The following is a 20605-nucleotide window of genomic DNA, read 5'->3' as shown; positions in this document are numbered from 1 at the left end:
GGTTAGAGCCCTTACAGTCCGTCCCGGATTACCCTCGTTTAAAGATAGCTAGGATGTTTCATAGGATGGATGGAAGTTTAGTAATGGCACGATGGGTGGCGAAGTAAAGTCCAGGCAGACATCAGGGGAAGGGTTAGGGTTGATTTTACCCATCACCTCCGTTACCGCGACTTACGCGCCCCATACCCCAGACTGTGTACGTTACAAGTTCGCCCACGCGCAGGTACATCCCATCAGACGACTCTCATGTTGCGCGGCCTGCCCCACCATGACGCGCCGCGCATCCTCTGTCGCGTCTACGACGGTGACCTTGGGAGACCAACAGGCAAACGCCGCCTTTGCAATCGAGCTTCAGCTCCACGACTTCTCCAGTCCAAGACCTTCCACCCAGTGACTTCCCTTTTCCTGCCTTCAATTCACTTACCATTCAATCCTAAACTCCACATCCGACCAAGTGACATCGGATTAAACCACAACCCGGGGAAACCCTCCGTTCAACTTTCCACTCTTGCGACGGTTTACAACTGCGAACCAAGATGTATACCACCGTAATGCCGACCACCCCTCCTACCGTCCGCTTTGGCCCTCGCGGCCCCGTTAGTAACGGCCAACATTGGCCTGGTCAGCAACATAGGCCTTTGATCTCCTCGCCTCTTTCATCCCCTCCCCATTCGACGGCGACAATCCCGACAACGTTTGACAGCAGCCCACCGGCTCGCTGGCAGCAGGACCAGAACCAACAAAATCAGGTATTCCGTGCGTCGCAGTCATCTCCGATCCAACCACCACCGGCACCGAGTTTATTTGGTGGAAGTGAGCCCCACAACAGCGCCAGTAGATTCCGCTTTGCGACCCGTCCTGCACGGCTAAACCCCTTGCTCAAGCGGCGCGAGGATGCCCAGGAGAGTCGGCGGAGGCTGTTTCTGCAGAACGTGAGGCAGCGGGCGGAGGACAAGAGGTGGGAGATGCGCGGGGGCGAGGAGGAGGTACGTTTATTACCTACCTTTTCTGAAGGACCTCCAACCCAAACAACAAAGAGATTGAATGCTGACTGGTATAACAGCTCCTCAAACTAGAATGGCAGCGGCTCAACCGCGAGCGTCTGCTCGCCGCGCAAGCCGAGGCCTCAGCCTACATTATCGACGACCCTGACGCAGTTGATGCAGAGCTAGAGGCCCTCCAGAGGGAACGCCAATTCCTCCAGCAACAGAACCCGCAAGGGGAAGACGTAGACGCCATGATGGCCGACGACATTCTTAGACAGGAAGAGGCCGAAGTGGACGAGCTTGTTTCCGCTATCTGGGAGGGACAACAGGACAGCAACCCTTCCCAATTCTCGGATGACGATGCGGATTATGATATGCTCTTTATGGAGATGCTTGTTCAGGAGGAGCAACGGCTGCGGCAGGGAGGGTCATCGCAGGATGTGGAGATGTTGTAGTTTCATTTTTGTGAAAGGTAAAGCAGGAATATCTTAAGCAATCATGCACACGTTGTATATACGCTGACGAATGGGTGTTCTGGCGTTGGTTCGAGTCACAGTTGGGGATGCAGGAGTTGGGGTACGGGTCTCACATGGGGAGTCACGACATTAGAACGTCTAGACTAGGCACAGGCCTCCACGCCGAGGTATCCTAATTCGATTAGCGGACGGAGTGTCGTCCTTAACCTTTTCCAGTCATGCGGCACATATAGCGATCATTGAGGGTTGCATGACTCGTCCGGCATGTTGAGGATATCCTGGGTCGATGGCATCTCACCGACCAGGTCCGCGGGCGGCTGACCTGTGGCTTGCATCTGAGAAGAGTTAGAGACCGGACGAGACTCAGAACTCAGACAAGAAGACTCACTTTCTGCATGCGATCAATGATATACTCGCGATCGGCCTTATTCTCATCGGAGTAGGTCGGCTCTTCGAACTTGGCCACAATCTCGCGCACATATGTCTGCTGCTCTTCATACCGCTGCAAATCCTCGGCTGACACCTTGCCACGGTTCTTCTCGATCCACTCAGGGAATTTCTCGTGCAGCTCCTTCATTGGTTCATACAGAATCTCTTTGTTGGTTAGCTGCTCCATCATGCCCAGCAGCATCTTGGAAAACTCCTCCTCGCCGCCCTCTCCGTCAAGCGCCCCGCTCTGCATCTGCTTCAGCAGCTCTGTCAGGAAGTCGTCGGCACCCTCAGCAGCAGCTGCTGCCGTAGCCTGCTCGCCTGACTGCTGCATGCGCTCGATCGTTTTCCGAATTGTCTCCTGGAATGAAGCTGCATCAGCCGGGGAGGGGCCAGATGATGTTGAGGGGCGGCTGCCGCTACTGCCGGCCACAGGAGCGGCACCCGGAGGAGGATTCTTGGCGATTTCTTCGGCACTGGCAGACGCCGCGGCGCCAAGTTCTCGAAATATACTCTCGAATTGGGCCTGAACTTCGGGCTGTGGCTGGGTCAGATCCAATGCCTGCGTGGGTGCGGAATTGGTTCTCCATACAGATCTCTCGAGCTCTCCCAGGAGTTCGGCCATACCGGCCTGGAGCTGGCGCGCAAACTCCTCCTCTGACAGCACGGGCTCCTCAGCGCCTGCGCCAGGAGCTTGCTGAGAGGAAGGACCAGCGGCTGTTGTCGAAGCGGCCGCCGCAGCGGACTGGTTGATGTTCACAGCGGAAAAGTCATTGAGCATATCTAAGAGAATATTAGTCGCGGCAAGACGATAGGCATTGGCGCATAGGAAAACTCGCCATCAAGGTCGTCGAGGTCGTCCTCGTCGGGGTCAGGAATGTCACCATCATCAACCACAGCCTCTACAGTAACGGGCTTCTTCTCCTCGGCCTTGCTGCTGGGGACGGTTGGTGTCTCAGCCAGATTCTTGTGCGCCCCTGCTGCGCCGACGCCATCTGTGTTGGATGCCATTGCTGCTGGTGCTGTCTTGTGGCTGTGTTGCTGTGCGCGCGAGCAATCAGACGTCGTGGAACTGTACGTAGTGTGTCGTAGCTGACTATACCCCACGTCTTTCCTACGGTGGATGGCCTGGGGAATGGGATGTGGAAAGCTGGGGAGCCAATGTTAATGCCGGAGCTAATGTGGCGGGTAGCAGAATGCGCCAAGTTTGTGGGGTGTAGCGAGAGACTGTGCCAGTGTGATGGCGAATGGGAAAGTCGTCGTGGGTTGGGTTGGGACTTGGGAACAAAGCAAAGCAGCGGTGGATCAAAAGGTCGACAGGAAGTGAGGTCACACTCCTGGCCGCGCAGGTCCGAGATTAGGATGGAAGGGGAGCAGGACGCAGATAATGCACCCCGCCTTTGGAGGGGCCGGGTCCCTCTCTCTCATCCCACCCCTCACTCGTGGCCGTGGACACCCCCTCGCTCGGGTTTGCATGTGCCTCGCCCTCATTCCTCAGCGTCTCCAAAGGCCCCAACCGCCCCAGAGCCCCAATTCCCCAGACGCCAGGCCCCAAACGTCGGCTTGTGCCCCACCACGCACCGAGGGCCGACCGACAGGCCCGGTTCCAGGGCTCCAGGTTCCCGATCCCATGTTTTTTCGGCTCGCTTGATGACACTTCCTAATGACCGGGCCATCCCGCGCCGAGAGCGGGATTCCGGCAGTTCAACGTGTGTTTTTGCACTGTATTTGTCCATTGAACTGGAAGCTCATGATGAACTGAATAAAATGTTTTCAGTTCTTGAGCGAAAATGCTACAGGAATTTAATGGGCGCAACGGGAGACCTCGAACTTTCAGTTTCATCCAATGGACGGACCATGTCATTCTCAAATCGAGGAATAAGTTTCAAATTATGCCCATAATGACTTCTCTCTGTCCTCAAGGCTTCCCACCAACACAGTGCGTGCCGTAGACAATTTGTTGGTCAACTTGAAGCCTTGAATCACAGGCATGCATACCCCGCACTTATCGCGCTTACTGATAAGACCCCCTGCCATCCCCACCATCTGGTCATTTTTCTCCGCTTTCCTTTCCGGGACCCTTGCCTGGTTGCCTGCTGCAGGGCCCGTGCTTCGGAGGGCTGAATGGCTGAATGGCTGCATGTCAACGGCGCATTGCCCATCCTTGACAGCGAGCCTTCATTCTCAAAGCCTCATCGTACCTTATTCCACTTACGCGCTTCCCCCATACGCAGACCATTAGAATCTGCAACTCTCCACGTTCCACTTCCCCGCAACTTGCAGTCTTGCAGATCTCTCCTGCGCCTGCGCATCGTGGAACCGACGAAAGCCGATCTGCAAACTTCACACCAGAAAGCTTCCTTCGCGGATCTCCTGTGTCTTTCTACCCACGCGACTTCAGCGCCTTCGACCTCTCACATCCCGCGCGTTGCCTTGATCACACGCTCTTCCATATCCCCGATCGGTTCCCAGTGTCTCGGTCACGCAAGCACACCCATTATGTCTCTGTGCCAGAACCGCCTGCAAGAGGAGCGGTAGGTTTGAGCACCATCTTTGAGGCACCGCTGGGCCAGCTGATGCCTGCTCAGCCCTGGATGCCTGTTCATCGCTGACATTGGTCGCCTGCTTATAGCAAGCAATGGCGGAGGGACCACCCTTTCGGCTTCTACGCTCGGCCCGTGAAGAACGCTAATGGCGTCCTTGACCTGAAGGTTTGGGAATGCGGCATCCCGGGCAAGGAGAAGACTCCCTGGGAGGGCGGTCTCTTCAAGCTCACCATGACCTTCCCGGACGGTAAGCCGACATCATGTTTTTGACCGCGTTGACGGCTTTAGAACACGGCTCTACCGATGGGCAGGCTGTATGCTGACTGTTTTTGGTTCCCTCTGCAGAATATCCCACTAAGCCACCAAAGTGTGAGTCCCCTTCGTCCTTTCTTGCTCCCGGATACTCGATCATGTGGTCGAACGCACGATTGACGTATATTGTGTATATGCAGGCAAATTCACACCCCCGCTGTTCCATCCGAACGTGTACCCTTCTGGTACCGTGTGTCTGTCGATTCTCAATGAGGAGGAGGCTTGGAAGCCCGCAATTACCATTAAGCAAATCCTGCTAGGCATCCAGGATCTCCTCAACGATCCCAACCCCGATTCGCCGGCCCAGGCCGAGGCCTACAACATGTACAAGAAGGACCGCGTCCAATATGAGAGAAAAATCAGACAGATCGTCCGCGAGAACCCAGCTCCGTGACGGGCCGCGACACTGTCTCGTTCTCTAACACGCCGAGTCGGTATGAGGGAGGGCGGGTGACCAAAAGTCATGAGAATTTGATTTGGAGTTATCACGGATACCATTGGCAATGGGTGGTACGGGTTTAGGAGTTTTCACGGGCGATACATCGGAATTTCTTTTCTTACTGGTGGCCAAAGGTATTTTCGGCAATTGGGAGCAGGCGTGGGCTGCACACACAACCTTAGCAAGTTGGAGTCTCATGCTGCCCAGCTGATACGCAATGCGTTCTTTAGGTAGTCCAGAAAGTACATACTCTCGTCATCTTTACGGCTCCACAAGCCCGGGATCTTCTCCATAGTTCCTGGGCCCCTTGGGAATGCATACGTCTGCTTCCTCGTGACTGACGCCTCTGGATGCAATGAACCCTCCTGGGTTTCTCCCCCGCGCTGGTGTTGGTCAATTGAGGCTGTTCATTGGCCCGACCCCCACCGCCATAAGTCGAACTGAGACAACGGAAATCCGGCAATTGCAAGTCGTCGCGAATAATGAATTGAAACCGTCTTTACTCACAATTGATGGGACGAGACTGTATGGCCGTGCTGATGCTGCTTCTCCAGACGTCGTTTGACTCACCTTGATATGATAACGTTGCGGCAACTTTCCTTATCAGACCGTTTTAGGTAGTGGGCACGGTGGAACTGACACCGAGGGGCAGGCCAATCATGCAACGGCGAAATGCTCATGGTTCCCCGACCCGACATCGGCCCCGATGAGAGCAAAAGCGTCGCACTTGCTTGACATCTGCCGCTGGAGAGCTGTCTTCCTAGCTCTCGGCGGCCCGAGAGAGCACCAAACAGGACCATGGCATTGGCGTCGAATTGAGCGAGATAGAAGCGCCAAATGCGCAATGTAGATCGTAGGGAAACGCTTCCTTGCCCTTTGCCATCACCTTCGGATGCGGCGCCGGTTCTCACGGGGGCCCCTGAGGTTTGGACCTGGGTCCCTTAGTCATGGCCAGGTCCCAAATTTTTTTGCCGTCCGGGACGTCTGGGGTTAGGTAAGGTGGGCGAGACGAGCGGACGTATCGTCTCGACGCTTCCGATTTTGGACACCACACTTTTTTACTGGAGACGTGTGACTCTTTTTTCTCCTCTTTCTTCTCTCCTTTCCCTCTTTCCCTCTCCCACACACACCCATCATCCCGCTTGGCCCGTCCCAGTAGCGTTCGTTGTTGTCCAAACGACTACCCACGCGCCAGCAAGCCCCCGGATCCGCGCCTGTCCTATTCTATCGTCCTTAGGTACGTAGCTACCATGTTGTCGCCCTGTGACTCTCGATCCATGGCGGCCGGGGCTATGGCCGCTGGGACTGGGTCTATCACAACTATAAATGCACCATCTCCGATCCCTAGGTCGAGGCTCTTCTGACCTGGCCATCAACCCGTATAGGCTCTGTTCCCATAACGCCGTGCTCCTTTTCTTGCCCTGTAGGCCCAGTCGAAAGCAGTCATTGAAGTCTAGGACCAACACCAAGTGAAGCATCAGTCAAGATGTGTGGCATCTTCGCTTGTCACAAGTGAGTTGTTTGCGCTCGACCCCGTCTCCAAGTCCAACTCTACGTCGTGCGCCAGTCGTTGGAGAGAGACGAGCGTTGGATGGAGGGGCATTCCGTTGCCCCGCTATCGCAACCCCTCCATCGCCTTTGTCTCGGCAGCGCCAGAAGCGCCTGGCTAACAGCGTCGCAACAGCCACCCCGACGTCGAGAAGTTCAAGCCGACGGCTTTGAAGCTTGCGAAGCTGTACGTGGCCCCAAATTGCACCTGCTAACTCGATGGAACGCGCAATTGACTCAATTTGCACAGCGTCCGCCATCGCGGTCCTGATTGGAGTGAGTTTGCCTCTCCCTGCCCTTTGAAAAACTGAGTCACACAAGATAAAGCCGCGATATGACATGATACTTGATAAAAACTTTCGATTGCGGATAGAGATAAGGCTAACCACACTTCCCGGGATCCACAGGCGGCAGCGTTATTGCTAACAACACAAGTATGGATTTTCGCCCCCTATGCCGAGGCCAATTCGCTCGGCCCAACGCCAATGCGATGCGGACGAGGGATTTGATGAGAGATTGGATCGCAGCTGACACAACCCGCAGTCCTGTGCCATGAACGCCTCAGCATTGTTGGCGTTGGTGAGTAGTCAAATTTTCTAATCGCCGGTGCTTAGAGCAGCATGCTGACAAAATGACAGATAGTGGAGCGCAGCCCCTCGTTAGCGATGATGAGGACATTATCCTCGCCGTCAATGGCGAGATCTACAACCACAGGTTGCTTCGGAAGGGCCTGAAGAAGCCCTACCCCTTCAAGACACACTCGGACTGCGAGGTTATCATCCCGCTGGTAAGTTGAGACATTCGAGTCCAGTTTGTGCTACAGGGCAACTAATCCGCTGCTGGTTTAGTACAAGGAGCATGGCCTTGATACGCCGAAGTATCTCGATGGCATGTTCTCCTGGGTCCTGTACGACAAGAAGCTGAACCGCGCGATTGCCGCCCGCGACCCCATCGGTATCACCACCTTCTATATCGGCTGGTCGTCGAAGGAGCCAGGTACCGTTTACTTTGCCTCGGAGTTGAAGTGCCTGCACACCGTGTGCGACAAGATCCAGTCCTTCCCTCCCGGTCATGTCTTTGACAGTGCAACGGGTCAAATCACCCGCTACTTTGAGCCGACCTGGTGGGACGGCTCCCGCATCCCTCAGAAGCCTGCGGACCTGAAGCTTCTCCGCGAGACTCTTGAGAAGTCCGTCAGGAAACGTCTCATGGCCGAGGTTCCTTATGGCGTCCTTCTGTCTGGCGGTCTCGACTCGAGCTTGGTTGCTTCGATCGCGCAGCGAGAGACCCTCAGGCTGAAGAAGCTGGCCGAGGAGCAGGCGGCCACTGTTAACGGCAATGATGATGAGGGGCTTGTCGGCATCGGTGAGGACAACAAGCTGAGGACGAAGACCCTGATGCCTGAGCTCAACTCCTTCTCGATCGGTCTGCCGGGCGCCCCCGACAACGAGGCTGCGCTGGAGGTAGCCAAGTTCCTGGGCACCAAGCATCACATCATTACCTTCACCATCGAGGACGGCCTGAATGCCCTGTCGGATGTCATCTACCACCTCGAGACCTATGACGTGACCACAATCCGTGCCTCAACCCCGATGTACCTGCTCTCCCGCAAAATCAAGTCCATGGGCATCAAGATGGTTCTCAGCGGTGAGGGCAGTGACGAGATCTTTGGCGGCTACCTCTACTTCCACGGCGCGCCCAGCAAGGAGGCCTTCCACGAGGAGTGCGTGCGCCGTGTCAAGAATCTGCACTTGGCTGACTGCCTGCGTGCCAACAAGTCGACCTCTGCCTGGGGTCTTGAGGCCCGTGTGCCCTTCCTCGACAAGGAGTTCCTTGAGGTTGCGCTCAACATCGACCCCCAGGAAAAGCTCATCCAGGGCGAGCGCATTGAGAAGTACATCTTGCGCAAGGCATTCGATACCTCGGACGAGCCAGACGCTCAGCCCTACCTGCCCGACAGCATCCTCTGGCGCCAGAAGGAGCAGTTCTCGGACGGTGTCGGTTATGGCTGGATCGACGCCCTCAAGGATGCAGCTGAGAAGCACGTCACGGATGAGATGATGCGCAACCCCAAGCCGGAGTGGGGTGACGACATCCCGGACACCAAGGAGGCGTATGTTACCAATAGCCTGTGAAGATGTGAAGAGCTTCAGACTAATGCTTGACAGTTACTGGTACCGTTTGATGTTCGATGAGCATTTCCCTCCTCACTGCGCCTCTACTGTTAAGAGATGGATTCCCAAGTGGTCGAAGCAGACCGATCCCAGCGGCAGGTGAGTTTGATTTCAAGAAGGGGTTGACATGGGCAGCAGCTGATATCCGTCCAGAGCTATTTCGATTCACAAGGCGAAGTACGCCGATGCGTAAAGTTTACTTTTGGGTAGTCGCTTGGTTTATGTCCTCATTGCAGCAGTACATAGTTTTGGGATGGCTTTGTCCTTTCATCAGGGTTGAGTCAGGATAGCATAACGACAGTACTTGCAATAAAAATCGGGGTAGAATTTGTCAGGGCTCAACAGGACGGTCTTGGACTCAAGCTGGACGGTTCAGTGGTGGTGTTAAAACGCTGTGAAGGCGATTGGCCAATGGCTGGCCTTCTTGAAGGCAACGTGACGCTGTTGATGTGGTGAAACATGGGGTTGGATAGCAGCACAGTTATTGACAATGCTGGTTCCATGTAACCGCTGCAAGGACTCGAAACGACCTTATGATGGATTGCATGAACAACAGGCGTAAAACGAACTCGGGGCAGCGGAGCCAAGAGCGGGATGGGAGGGCAGAATGTCTTGTTGGGGAGTATGACGCCAGCGAGAACAGCGCAAACTCAGAATTTTTATACTAGTATTCGTACAATATTCGAAATGTCTAAGTTCGAATTTGCTAGTGAAGCATTCGACTCCTTCGAAACGCAGCAATTGCAGTGTTAAATAACATCTCGAAGTCGTCGCCGACGATGTAGAGTTTTCAGGGTTAGGGTGGGATTACACCAGCCTGACCTCCACCTGCGCTATCACCACGGTGAGGCGTGAGTGGATGTCCCACCCCCTGCATGTATCCAAGCATGCTGAAGGGCCAATCAGAGGGTCCCAATGACTTTCTCGCAGCGCCGTGGGCCAATTCCGACAGCAAAGCTGTTTCTCAACAAAACCCGCCGGTAATCCGTGCTAAAGCCACCAAGCCGCCGCCAGTTGCCGGTCACCTGCACAGCCCACTTTTGCATCTCCATCCGTTCATCCACTTCTATTCCCATCCACACTTCATCCCATCCCACACAAACCTCCAAGTTCGAACCCCTCAACACCACGCCGACTCTCTCTCCAGACCTCTGCACCAGCCCACCGCCAAACCCTCCACCATGTCTGTCCCGGCCTTCTCTGATATCGCCAAGGCGGCGAATGATGTACGTCATGGCCGTTTGCTCTATTTTTTTTGGCGGGGAAATGGCTGCCCAACAAGTGTTCCCTGGGGGGAGAGTGAGGGGTGCTCGGCTGTCTGGACAGCGGCATTTCCTCCGAAACTTCAGGGATGCGAGCTAGAAATGAGCCATTGATAGATTGAAGATGCTGGGAATGGACGAAAACTGACTCTGCGTGCGCCGTGCAGCTCCTGAACAAGGACTTCTATCACCTCTCCGCCGGCACCATCGAGGTCAAGAGCAACACCCCCAACAATGTCGCCTTTAAGGTCACTGGCAAGAGCAGCCATGACAACGCCACCTCTGGTGCGGTACGTACGCCAATTTTGCGATGCGATACGATGCGATGTGAGGGAATAAGATGGCTGACTCTGCAACAGATTGAGGGCAAATACACCGACAAGGCCAATGGTGAATACCCCCGCCCCCACAATGAGGACAAGCATCCAGGACCGTCGCCGGTCTGCTGGACGAGCCAGTTGGACCGCATCAGGGGACCGCGACTCAGCGACAAACCCGTCTAGGTGGCGGTCTTGTTGAGCCCGTCGAAGCCGCTGAAGGTGCTAACTCGATGGAAACACGCAGGCCTGACCCTGACCCAGACCTGGAACACGGCTAACACTCTCGAGACCAAGATCGAGATGGCCGACAACCTGGCTAAGGGCCTCAAGGCTGAGGGTATCTTCACCTTCCTGCCCTCGAGCCAGAGCCGTGGCGCCAAGTTCAACCTGCACTTCAAGCAGAGCAACTTCCACGGCCGTGCCTTCTTCGACCTCCTGAAGGGCCCCACTGCTAGCCTCGATGCCGTTGTCGGCCACGAGGGCTTCCTTGCCGGCGCCTCAGCTGGCTACAACGTTCAGCAGGCCAAGATCACCGGCTATGCTGCTGCCATCGGCTACCAGGCCCCAACCTACAGCGCTGCTATCACTGCCACCGACAATCTGAGTGTCTTCTCAGCCTCTTATTACCACAAGGTCAACAGCCAGGTTGAGGCCGGCTCCAAGGCCACCTGGAACTCCAAGAGCGGCAACGCTGTCGGCCTCGAGGTCGCTGCCAAGTACCGCCTGGACCCTGTCTCTTTCGTTAAGGTGCGTTATGTTAAGCAAGAAAGTTAACGTACGCAGAGCTGACCAAAAACAGGCCAAGATCAACGACCGCGGTGTCGCTGCTGTCGCCTACAACGTCCTCCTCCGCGAGGGCGTCACTCTCGGCGTCGGCGCTTCCTTCGACACCCAGAAGCTCGACCAGGCCACCCACAAGGTGTGTTCCCTCGCAAGGGCTTTTGAATCAAATAAATACTAACTTTCACAGGTCGGCACCAGCTTCACCTTCGAGTCGTAAGCTGCCTGCCCCCGGCAGGGAGGGGAATGGATTCTGCGCTGTCGGCCGGCTGCCGGTCCGACCTAGGACTGGTGAGCTGTACGGACAACGGCAGCACAGCACCAGTGTAACCGGTCTGGAGAGAGCCATTTCAGGACATGAATGCTGCGCTGTATATTACGAACCCTACCTAAGCAATGCAGATGGTTAATGAGCCGCGAGTTAAGTTGAATGGTGTTGCGAGTATTTGTGTTCTGAAGGAGTATTTTATTTAAATTTGGAAGTTTCTAAAGTTTGGGCAAAAGCTGAGGTGAGGCAACCAAGGTAAGTCTGAGTCGGGTTACAGACAGTGTTCAGCTGAATAACGTCAGGGGTTAGCCCTTGGGACTACTATGAGCAGTTGCAAGGACCTAGCATGCGCGTCTGAATGATGAGCACTCGCACATAGTGCAGGGGTTCAGAGCAAGCCCTCTCATCTACATATACAATTGTGGCTTGCGAGGAAGACCAAAGAGAGCACTGACGGTCGTGCTGCTGGTTCCCATAGCCTAATGATATTCTGGACTCCTGTACTGTCCATTCTCTTGTCCCTGTCCCAACCTCTAAGTAGATAGTTAGGACACCTCGAAATACAGTCACTATTCCCCTCAGCATACCTCTACCTCCCATTCCTCTTCCCATGGCCCTCTTTCCGATTCATCTTCTCCCACACCCCGCTCAATAAGAAAGGCCCCCCGACCACAGCTCCCAACACTAATGCTGCCGCCCAGAAGGGCATAGTGGTGGAAGACTGTGAATCTTCCAGGTTAATCCCCCTTTCCCGTGCCATCCTCTGCATCCTGTGCTCTGCGTTCCGCCTTTCCTGCGCCATTTCGTGCGCGTGCCGGTCGAAGTGTGGGACTTCGGGGTCGAAGGGGCGGTAGGGACTTTGGCCGGGGCCCATCCCGCCTGCGAAGCCGCCCGTTCCAGGGTAGGGATGTGGGCCTCTGCCGCCGGGAGTTTGGGAGGATGAAGAGGAGGAGCCCGAGCCAGCGGCCGTCCCATAAAAGCCGAACCCCGTGCTCTCTTCATGCGCGGCGCGCCTCTTCGCCCCATGCGCGCCCCACCCTCCACTTCGGTAAAAACTGGGCGGCGGACCAGTGAAGGTCGTCCGCCGTCGGCTGCTCAGCCCAGATGCCGGACGGCCGCCGGCCGGGCCCGTGCTGTGGTAGCTTGCGCCCTGCCGGTGACCGTGTGGGTGCGCGGTGTGGGGATTGCGCCGCAGGACGTCGCGGTCATAGCGCGCGCGTTTCTCCACGTTGCCGAGGACTGCATACGCTTCACTGATGAGCATGAAGCGCTTGGAGGCATGCGGATCGTGCGGGTGTAGGTCGGGGTGGTGACGCTTGGAGAGAGTGTAAAAGGATCTGGAGGGGAGTTAACACCAAGAGAAGAGAGGGGGTTGATAGGAAGGGCAACGGACTTTTTAATTTCCTCCGGTGTGGCATCATAGTGCAAACCAAGGACTTCATAGTGATTCTTTGCTGCGTGAAGGCGGTGAAGATCTTCATGGTGGGTGGGGAGGGCGCGCGCAGAGGAGGTTGAGAAGAAGCGCGGCGTCGCTAAACGGCGCAACACTGCACCGGTCTGAGCGTATCGGAGCGGCATGCCTCATCCCGGTGCTGGCTGCATGGTCTAAATACGGGTCTTATGAAGGTAAAGTTGTCAGTGAGAAAATTATAGCGACAGGGCGGCAGCGCGAGCTGAGGTTCATCAATGGAATCGCCGCCATCGGGATGGGATAGATTGTCCCCACTTTTCCGGTGGGATGTGACGAAACCATTGGCATCTGTGGCTGAGTCATCAGGAAGCTTTGTGGCGCTGGTTAGGGATAAAAGCCACAATTGTAGCCATTTGTGGGAAGCACAGGCCAGCAGTGACGTTACCCGCGTGCTGGAAAACTTCAAGCAGAATGTTACTAAAAAAACTGTGGTTGTGCCCCACGCAAGTTCCCCCTCGTCCTTGATGGTACCCACGCCCCACCCAGATTTTGTGCTGGAAAAGTTACTCCAAGCCAGACACTCAGAATGGCTGCCCAAGTTCCTACAGAGGAGCTCAGCAAGCTCAGTGGTATGTGTGTGTTATGGAAGCATCAAAGGATTACAATTGACCGGTATCATAGTGCAAGACGCCGCGGCCGTCAAGCCCGGCGCGGATGCTCCGGAGCCGGCAAACGGCAAGGAGAACGAGAGCGACGACGAGGAGGATGAGGCCGAGGAGGCTGCTGCCGCCCCTGAGTCCGGCGCTGGCGGTGCTAAGAAAAAGAAGAAGAAGAAGAACAAGAAAAAGAAGAAGAAGCCGACACAGCAGTCCGACCCCCCGCGGGTGCTCATCTCACATCTCTTCCCTGACGGCAAGTATCCCGCGGGTGAGGAGGTTGAATATGTTAACGAGAACCGGTACCGCACGACGAGCGAGGAGAAGCGCTACTTGGACAACATGCAGAGCGAGTTCCTGAATGACTACCGGCAGGCAGCCGAAGTACACCGGCAGGTGCGCAAGTGGGCGCAGGGCTTCGTCAAGCCGGGCAAGTCGCTGATCGAGATCTCCGAGGGTATCGAGGACTCGGTGCGCGCGCTGGTCGGCCACCCGGGCCTGGAGGAGGGGGATGCGCTCAAGGCCGGCATGGGTTTCCCCGTCGGCCTGAGCATCAACCACTGCGCAGCGCACTACAACCCGAACTCGGGTAATAAGATTGTGCTGCAGCAGGACGATGTGATCAAGATTGATATTGGTGTGCATGTAAACGGGCGCATCGTCGACAGCGCCTTCACGATGGCGTGGAACGATCAGTTCAACCCGCTGCTGGAGGCTGTCCGGGCGGCGACTAACGCGGGCATCCGCGAGGCCGGCATCGACGCGCGCGTCGGTGAGATCGGCGGGGTGATCCAGGAGGTGATGGAGAGCTACGAAGTCGAGATCAACGGCAAGACGTACCCAGTCAAGCCGATTCGTAACCTCAACGGGCACAACATCCTGCCATACAGCATCCACGGCACCAAGAGCGTGCCCATCGTCAAGACACACGACCAGACTAAGATGGAGGAGGGCGACGTGTTCGCCATCGAGACCTTCGGCAGCACCGGTAAGGGCTACGTGATCGAGTCCGGAGAGGTATCGCACTACGCGCTGCGCGGAGATGCTCCCAAGGTCGACCTCCGCCTGTCGTCGGCCAAGTCGCTGCTCAACGTTATCAAGAGGCACTTCGGTACCCTGCCGTTCTGCCGCCGCTTCCTGGACCGCCTTGGCCAAGAGAAGTACCTGCTGGGGGTAAGGCTTCCTTTTTCTTTTTTTTTTTTTTTTCTAGCGAGCAAGACCAAGAAAGATGCTGACAGGACAGCTCAATAACCTCGTCTCGAACGGCATCGTCGAGGACTACCCGCCGCTGGTGGACGAGAAGGGCTCGTACACGGCCCAGTTTGAGCATGTGAGTGCACCTCCTTGGCGTGGGATCCTGGGCTCTGGGGACCCCGCTCGCGAGAACGAGAACGAGAGCTCGGCTAATATGGAATTTAGACTATCCTCATCCGGCCGACCGTGAAGGAGGTCATCAGCCGTGGCGACGACTACTGAGTGAAGGGCTGGAACATGCTCGTTTACAAAACATGTGGCTGAGATGTTGCAATACACAAACGCATGTTTGCTACTATCATACAATGTATGAGGATACCATTCTGTCCATGCTATGAAATTGGGCTCCCATCAATGCAGACTGCGGGGTCCAGAATACGGACGACGGACGCAGAGAGTGCCGATGCCCAGCCTCCCCCCCCTCCGAACCGAAGAGTGGGGTCCGATATCCGTCCAGTGCGGACAAGCGGCCGGCGAGATCCAGCATTTGCTCTAAGAATTTGTGGTTTCGATGTGTGGCGGCCAGCTTGCACAAGTGCGCGGCCGGATCTGGGGTTGTGTTGTAGATACAAAGATACTGTAAGCTCTGGGCAAATCAGACGGTAACGAGTCAGGCGTGATCGGGCAGCCCGATGACGAAGATGAGACCAAGCAAACAACTAGACGTGGTGATGGACGGTGGTGCTGGCCATGGCGGTCACGGCGGTGGCAGCAGGCAAAATCACAAGCCTGCGCTCAGAATCGCAGTTTGGGTGCTCGCTCACCATTGGCTGTTTCAATGCGTTTCCGAAGATTTTTCTTTGGCTTTCTTGGGGCCGCCACGCTATGGCTGTTTTTGGAAGTCTAAGCGATGCGGGCAGCGACAGGGGGGTCGCCACTGGTCGGCAATGGTCCACTTCCGATAAGATTTCGCGCTTGCCAATCGCAAAGTCTCGCGCGGCCTGAATGCGGGCGGGATAAAAAAAGTCTCAGAAGCCAAAGGGCTTCGGACTTTTTTGCTGCTCTCTCACCCCTCCCTTTGCGGGTTGTTGGAGGATCACCGTCTTTTTTTTCCCCTCTTGCTCATCAGTCATCTATCCCCTCCTCTCCTTCTTTTGGGTCTTGCGTTGCGTTCTGCTTGTGCCGCAGCATCACCCTCATTTCACTTCCAACACCACCAAAAAGAAGTAAAATAAAAATCATATCCGAGGGTCTCCCTAGTTCGGCCCCTCTCCCTGACCAACCTGCCTTAATCCCCAAGAGCCCCTCGTGCAAGTTCTTAGGCCGGTTCCGGCTTCGCGAAGGTCGATTGTCGACTTGCAGTTTTCTGCCGCGCTGCTTTTGTGTTCTGTCCCGTCGCGTGCTCCCTTACCAGCCGAAGAGCGGCTCTTGTGACACACGGGTGCCTTGGTACCACTTCCGTGGGCTTTGAATCACCGATCTCCGTCCTTTTGCGCAAGGCACACGACACCCTCACTACCTAAACCAGGACTTCTCGTCAGGCAGCGTCAGCCCTAGAGCAACTTAATATTCCTCTCGCCGACCTAGTCGTCATCGATCTCGCAGCCAATAGCCAAAATGGTCAAGGTCTTCAGCAACACCGAGACGTTTAACTACTCCTGGGAGGAGGTGTCGACCAACAACTGGCGCAAGTACTGCCCATGGAACCAAAAGTCGACACATGTGGTCGCAGTCGATACCATCAGCCGGACTGTCGACCCGGAGACGGGCATCCTGCGCACCGAGCGCCTCATCACCTGCCGGCAGAGCGCGCCCGACTGGCTGCGCAGCATGATGGGCGGCAACTTCGACGAGTCGCAAGTGCTCGAGACGTCCTACGTCGACCCGCGCAACAAGACCGTCACCATGGTCTCCACCAACCTCACTTGGAGCAACCTCATCAATGTCCAGGAGACTGTCGTCTACCGGCCCCTCAACGAGCACCAGACCCGTTTTGAGCAGGAGGCCCAGATCACGGCTCTCTGCGGCGGCTGGCAGCGCATCAAGCACAGCATTGAGGATACCCTGGTCAAGCGGTTCCGCGAGAACGCGCAGAAGGGCAAGGAGGGCTTCGAGGCTGTGCTTGCTATGAGCCGCAAGGTGTTCGCTGAGGAGCGCGAGCGCGAGAGGCTCATGATGCTGCAGGCTCAAGCTGGCAACATCCGGACTGCTGCTGCTTAAGTTTCATCGGTCATTTGAGGACGACGATGCAACAGGCATTTGTTTACTGTTGTCAGGAATGACGAAAGTCAAAATTGGCAACTTATTTACCCTTCATCCTAATTATACCGTTGGCCAACACCTCCTGACGGCCGATAGATTAAACAACAAGAGCTTTCCCCGGCAGCCTGCAAATTCATAGACAACAAAGACGGGCTTACCGGCTAGTTGGACTTCTTCATGAGTCACAGCAACAAAAATGGTTGTGGCGGACGAAAAATGGGTCCCAAAAAAAGCCGAGCATCATTAGGGTTTCTTTCTTTCCCTCATGAACGAACGGACAAAACGGACGGACACCAAAAAAGACCGGGATTTCTCACATTGTTTTCATCATCGTCATTATTATCATCATTTCCGGCATAGAAGCGTGGTTAAAAAAGGGGGGGTTGGCGTCACGGGTTTGCTTTGTTTTTAACTTTCTGGGTCTTTCCTTTTCTCCTCGATGTATTTCTCATAAGATGGTTTGACATGACATGGTCGTTCCCTCTTTCGGCGTCTTAGGTTGATGGCATGTTATTGTGTTTAGTTGAATGTATGGCATAACATACCCCTCTCTTCTATTGATGGATGGTTTTCAACAAGCATCGTCATCACGGTGGTAGCAGGGGAGGAGGTGGTGTTTAGAGTTGTGAAAAATAGAGGAAAGATGAGCAAAAATAAGAGGAATTTCCCACCTCCTAACCAGATCTGTTGTCCTTATGGTTGCTGTGACCCTGTGCTTATGCTGCCTTTAAATTTGACCATCCTCATGGATAGGGGAAGACATGAAGGCTACATGAGCTCTCATAAGACTTCAGTTATCGTCTTCTGTTATCAACAGGACTGTATTAAACCTGATCATCTAACCTAGGCACACTCTACAGGCCTATCTTTCCTCCCATCAATCGTCGGAGGAGCTTTACTCTTTAGCTCTGCTGCTCTTGCTCGACACTTCGCCTTATAATACATCAATAACTTCCTTGTCTCATCATCCACCTTTACACCCTGTCCTGAACTTTGCCCTTCAGATTCATCTTGTGCTTTTGAATCCTCGTTGGTATTGGCGTCGTTGTCTTCTTCTCCCAGGACTTCGTGTATGAATGCAATGGCCTTAGTGTAGCGCCGGAAGAAGTAGAGTTCTTCGACCGCGTGGAGGAGAGCTTGGGCTGTCGGTTTGGGGAGTTGTTGCTTGGTGTGCTGGGGAAGGGTTTGTAGGAGGGCTTTGCATAACTAGTTGTAATGTGTCAGTGATGCTCAGTACAGACAATATCTCAGTGCGAAAGCTTGATGATTGAAACTAAAGTGATGGTGAACATACTTCCCCATTCTCAACCTTCGGCTTATACGTTTCTTTCAATGCCTGAAAGGCCGCATCTGAGAGGGCGCTGCGCTCAGCACGGGTCTGACCTTTGGGAGCAGCAGCCTCATCTGGTTCTGAATCGGAGAGGTCAAGTGCAAGGAGAAGATTTGCATCAGATTCGGAATCCATTGTGTCATTGAAGGAGCAATGAGTGAAGGTGAGGCTTGTTGAAACTGAGGTGGAATGAGACTTGAGGTTCAGGGACTGTATGACTGATTAGTAAATAAGATTTTCCTATGATTGGGGGGACCTTGAATGTACATATTTGGTCTGTGACTCCAGGAGTTCACAATCCGGTTGTTAAACCTATGGGGAGATATCAATTTTGTTGGCTCCTAATGTTTTTCAGATTATGTTGTGAAGAAGGAATGAAGCACACTGGAAGTCGAAACTTGTGGATGCGGTTTGGTGCGGAGCATGCCGACCGGAGCCAGTGTCGCTGTCGACCGTCTCATCTCCGCACCCCTCACCCTGCTTGGCTACAACTCACAGCCCAGTTCGTCTCATTTCAGCTCTCACTAACTTTTCGGACTTTTTAAAGATTCCAACATAAACAATAACAGCGTCCAGAGAACTCTCTGCTTATTTTGTCTTGTCCATTCCCCGCACATCAGTCCCAACCCTTCAGTGCCCAATATGGCCACCATGGATACCAAACTCAACCAGTTAGTTGACACAGTGTGGGCAAGGTTCCAAGAATGGCCTGGAACCAAGCGATTCTGTGAGGCTTCCGAAAATAAATTGGAATTTCTATTCCTGGTCTCAAGGGTCTAACACCATCTTCTCAACAGTGATTGTCATAGGTGGCATCCCCGGCTCAGGTAAGTTAATAACACCCTTACCCCTATCTATTTGAAGATACTCATTGACTAACCTTATGGCAGGCAAAACTACCCTATCTCTCCACCTCACAGCCGCTTTGAATGCTCGCTGGTCGTCCGAGCATTTCGGTTCCCCTCCCATCGCAGTATTTGTCCCAATGGACGGTTTCCGTATGTTCACCTCTCCATTGTCACATATCCCTGCCCCTTTCTTTTACCCTTCCCCTGATACTTTCAAAACCAAGAAGTCTAACTTCTATCATAAAGACTACACCCGTGCCCAACTAGACACGTTCCCCAACCCAGCCGAAGCGCACGCTCGTCGCGGGGCAGCCTTCACATTTGACGGGGAGGGGTTTGTGAATCTGGTAAAAAGGCTTGCCGAACCGGTGACTGAAAGCACAGAGACAATATGGGCGCCGGACTTCGATCATGCTGCAAAGGATCCAAGAGAGAATGCTATTGCTGTGGAGAGACATAACAGGATTGTGGTATTGGAGGGGAATTGTAAGTTTCTCTACTTCAGGGCCTTTCTTGTTGCGATGGTTAGGGGCTCACGCCGAGTCCTGTCTTATGCCTCATCACTCACTATCCTATTATTTTCAATCCAATATCACCTTTTCTTCTAGACATTATTTACTCACAAGACGATACTAATCACTCTCAAGATACCCTCCTCAACATCCCTCCTTGGTCCCAAATCGCCCCTCTCTCCTCCCTAACCATCCTCGCGACTGTCCCCCACGAAGTTGCTCGCCGCCGACTCGCGGCACGTCACTTACGCGCTGGTATCGTCGACACACTCGAGGCAGGCGACCGAAGAGCAGTGGAAAACGACTTGCCGAACGGGGACGAGATGCTTGCGAATGTGGTGCCGGGAGTAGATGTTCTGTTTGAGAGTGTGGATGAGGAGGGATGGGGGAGTTAAGTTGGCGGGTGTGGCAAGATGAGGAGGTAAGAGGGCCCAGGGCCGGTACATGAAGCAGCCCGGGGAGTTGGGAGGGACAATTTCTCGGGAATAAGTAGCCGTCAACATCAAACCTCCCCCCCTTCCTTCCCCCCAGCCCAACCCCCGACATAGGACGAAACCTAAATTCCCTCTTCCCCACCAAAAAGACTGACCACCTCCCAAAACACTACTCGAACGCACGGAAAGGAAGGTAATGTGGCTTCTCGACAGCCCTGGAGACGTTTGCTTTGACCGGGGCACAAAACATTAGATACGCAACGTGTTGCCACTATGCCGCAAGCAAGCTCAAGTTTTGTAGTGGCCTAGTTGATAGACAGGGCAGGATAATGGGCTTATATAGGGGCTACCTCTAGCAACGCCAGTTACATAGCAGGGCAATAACACGTTACTTCCTTTTTTTTTTTTGGTTCATCCA

At 54.6% G+C, this 20605-nt stretch overlaps 10 protein-coding genes across 10 annotated transcripts; 7 read left to right on the top strand and 3 right to left on the bottom strand.

The window, feature by feature from the left end:
• Nucleotides 1-536: 536 nt before the first annotated feature.
• CTHT_0063160 (uncharacterized protein) lies at nt 537-1441 on the top strand (the record flags this gene model as incomplete). The annotated part of the gene is made up of 2 exons (XM_006696560.1): nt 537-986; nt 1064-1441. The coding sequence occupies 2 exons, from the start codon at nt 537-539 to the stop codon at nt 1439-1441; spliced, it is 828 nt and encodes a 275-aa protein (XP_006696623.1).
• A 257-nt stretch (nt 1442-1698) lies between these two features.
• On the bottom strand, nt 1699-2902 carry CTHT_0063150 (uncharacterized protein; the record flags this gene model as incomplete). The annotated part of the gene is made up of 3 exons (XM_006696559.1): nt 1699-1797; nt 1851-2636; nt 2702-2902. 3 exons carry the CDS (start codon nt 2900-2902, stop codon nt 1699-1701), a joined length of 1086 nt encoding a protein of 361 aa, XP_006696622.1.
• Nucleotides 2903-4390: 1488 nt separating this feature from the next.
• On the top strand, nt 4391-5143 carry CTHT_0063140 (putative ubiquitin carrier protein; the record flags this gene model as incomplete). Its single annotated transcript, XM_006696558.1, has 4 exons — nt 4391-4425; nt 4524-4684; nt 4783-4806; nt 4890-5143. The coding sequence occupies 4 exons, from the start codon at nt 4391-4393 to the stop codon at nt 5141-5143; spliced, it is 474 nt and encodes a 157-aa protein (XP_006696621.1).
• A 1531-nt stretch (nt 5144-6674) lies between these two features.
• Nucleotides 6675-9103, top strand: CTHT_0063130 (asparagine synthetase [glutamine-hydrolyzing]-like protein; the record flags this gene model as incomplete). Its single annotated transcript, XM_006696557.1, has 8 exons — nt 6675-6700; nt 6873-6923; nt 6987-7012; nt 7280-7315; nt 7375-7523; nt 7585-8849; nt 8905-9009; nt 9064-9103. The coding sequence occupies 8 exons, from the start codon at nt 6675-6677 to the stop codon at nt 9101-9103; spliced, it is 1698 nt and encodes a 565-aa protein (XP_006696620.1).
• Nucleotides 9104-10091: 988 nt separating this feature from the next.
• On the top strand, nt 10092-11492 carry CTHT_0063120 (uncharacterized protein; the record flags this gene model as incomplete). Its single annotated transcript, XM_006696556.1, has 6 exons — nt 10092-10136; nt 10340-10462; nt 10532-10562; nt 10737-11239; nt 11292-11411; nt 11463-11492. The coding sequence occupies 6 exons, from the start codon at nt 10092-10094 to the stop codon at nt 11490-11492; spliced, it is 852 nt and encodes a 283-aa protein (XP_006696619.1).
• A 637-nt stretch (nt 11493-12129) lies between these two features.
• Nucleotides 12130-13118, bottom strand: CTHT_0063110 (uncharacterized protein; the record flags this gene model as incomplete). Its single annotated transcript, XM_006696555.1, has 2 exons — nt 12130-12877; nt 12934-13118. 2 exons carry the CDS (start codon nt 13116-13118, stop codon nt 12130-12132), a joined length of 933 nt encoding a protein of 310 aa, XP_006696618.1.
• Nucleotides 13119-13537: 419 nt separating this feature from the next.
• CTHT_0063100 (putative methionine protein) lies at nt 13538-15083 on the top strand (the record flags this gene model as incomplete). Its single annotated transcript, XM_006696554.1, has 4 exons — nt 13538-13580; nt 13633-14780; nt 14851-14937; nt 15027-15083. The coding sequence occupies 4 exons, from the start codon at nt 13538-13540 to the stop codon at nt 15081-15083; spliced, it is 1335 nt and encodes a 444-aa protein (XP_006696617.1).
• Nucleotides 15084-16418: 1335 nt separating this feature from the next.
• CTHT_0063090 (uncharacterized protein) lies at nt 16419-17021 on the top strand (the record flags this gene model as incomplete). The annotated part of the gene is made up of 1 exon (XM_006696553.1): nt 16419-17021. The coding sequence occupies one exon, from the start codon at nt 16419-16421 to the stop codon at nt 17019-17021; it is 603 nt and encodes a 200-aa protein (XP_006696616.1).
• Nucleotides 17022-17906: 885 nt separating this feature from the next.
• CTHT_0063080 (uncharacterized protein) lies at nt 17907-18528 on the bottom strand (the record flags this gene model as incomplete). Its single annotated transcript, XM_006696552.1, has 2 exons — nt 17907-18269; nt 18358-18528. The coding sequence occupies 2 exons, from the start codon at nt 18526-18528 to the stop codon at nt 17907-17909; spliced, it is 534 nt and encodes a 177-aa protein (XP_006696615.1).
• A 507-nt stretch (nt 18529-19035) lies between these two features.
• CTHT_0063070 (nucleobase, nucleoside, nucleotide kinase-like protein) lies at nt 19036-20148 on the top strand (the record flags this gene model as incomplete). Its single annotated transcript, XM_006696551.1, has 5 exons — nt 19036-19120; nt 19191-19220; nt 19284-19391; nt 19488-19727; nt 19889-20148. The coding sequence occupies 5 exons, from the start codon at nt 19036-19038 to the stop codon at nt 20146-20148; spliced, it is 723 nt and encodes a 240-aa protein (XP_006696614.1).
• Between the last annotated feature and the right edge of the window lie 457 nt (nt 20149-20605).

This window comes from Thermochaetoides thermophila (genome assembly GCF_000221225.1).
Source record: "Thermochaetoides thermophila DSM 1495 unplaced genomic scaffold scf7180000011821, whole genome shotgun sequence".
In the NCBI taxonomy this organism is placed as follows: Eukaryota; Fungi; Ascomycota; class Sordariomycetes; order Sordariales; family Chaetomiaceae; genus Thermochaetoides; species Thermochaetoides thermophila.
Note: the sequence above shows the minus strand (reverse complement) of the source record. Positions and strands in the feature narration are given on the sequence as shown.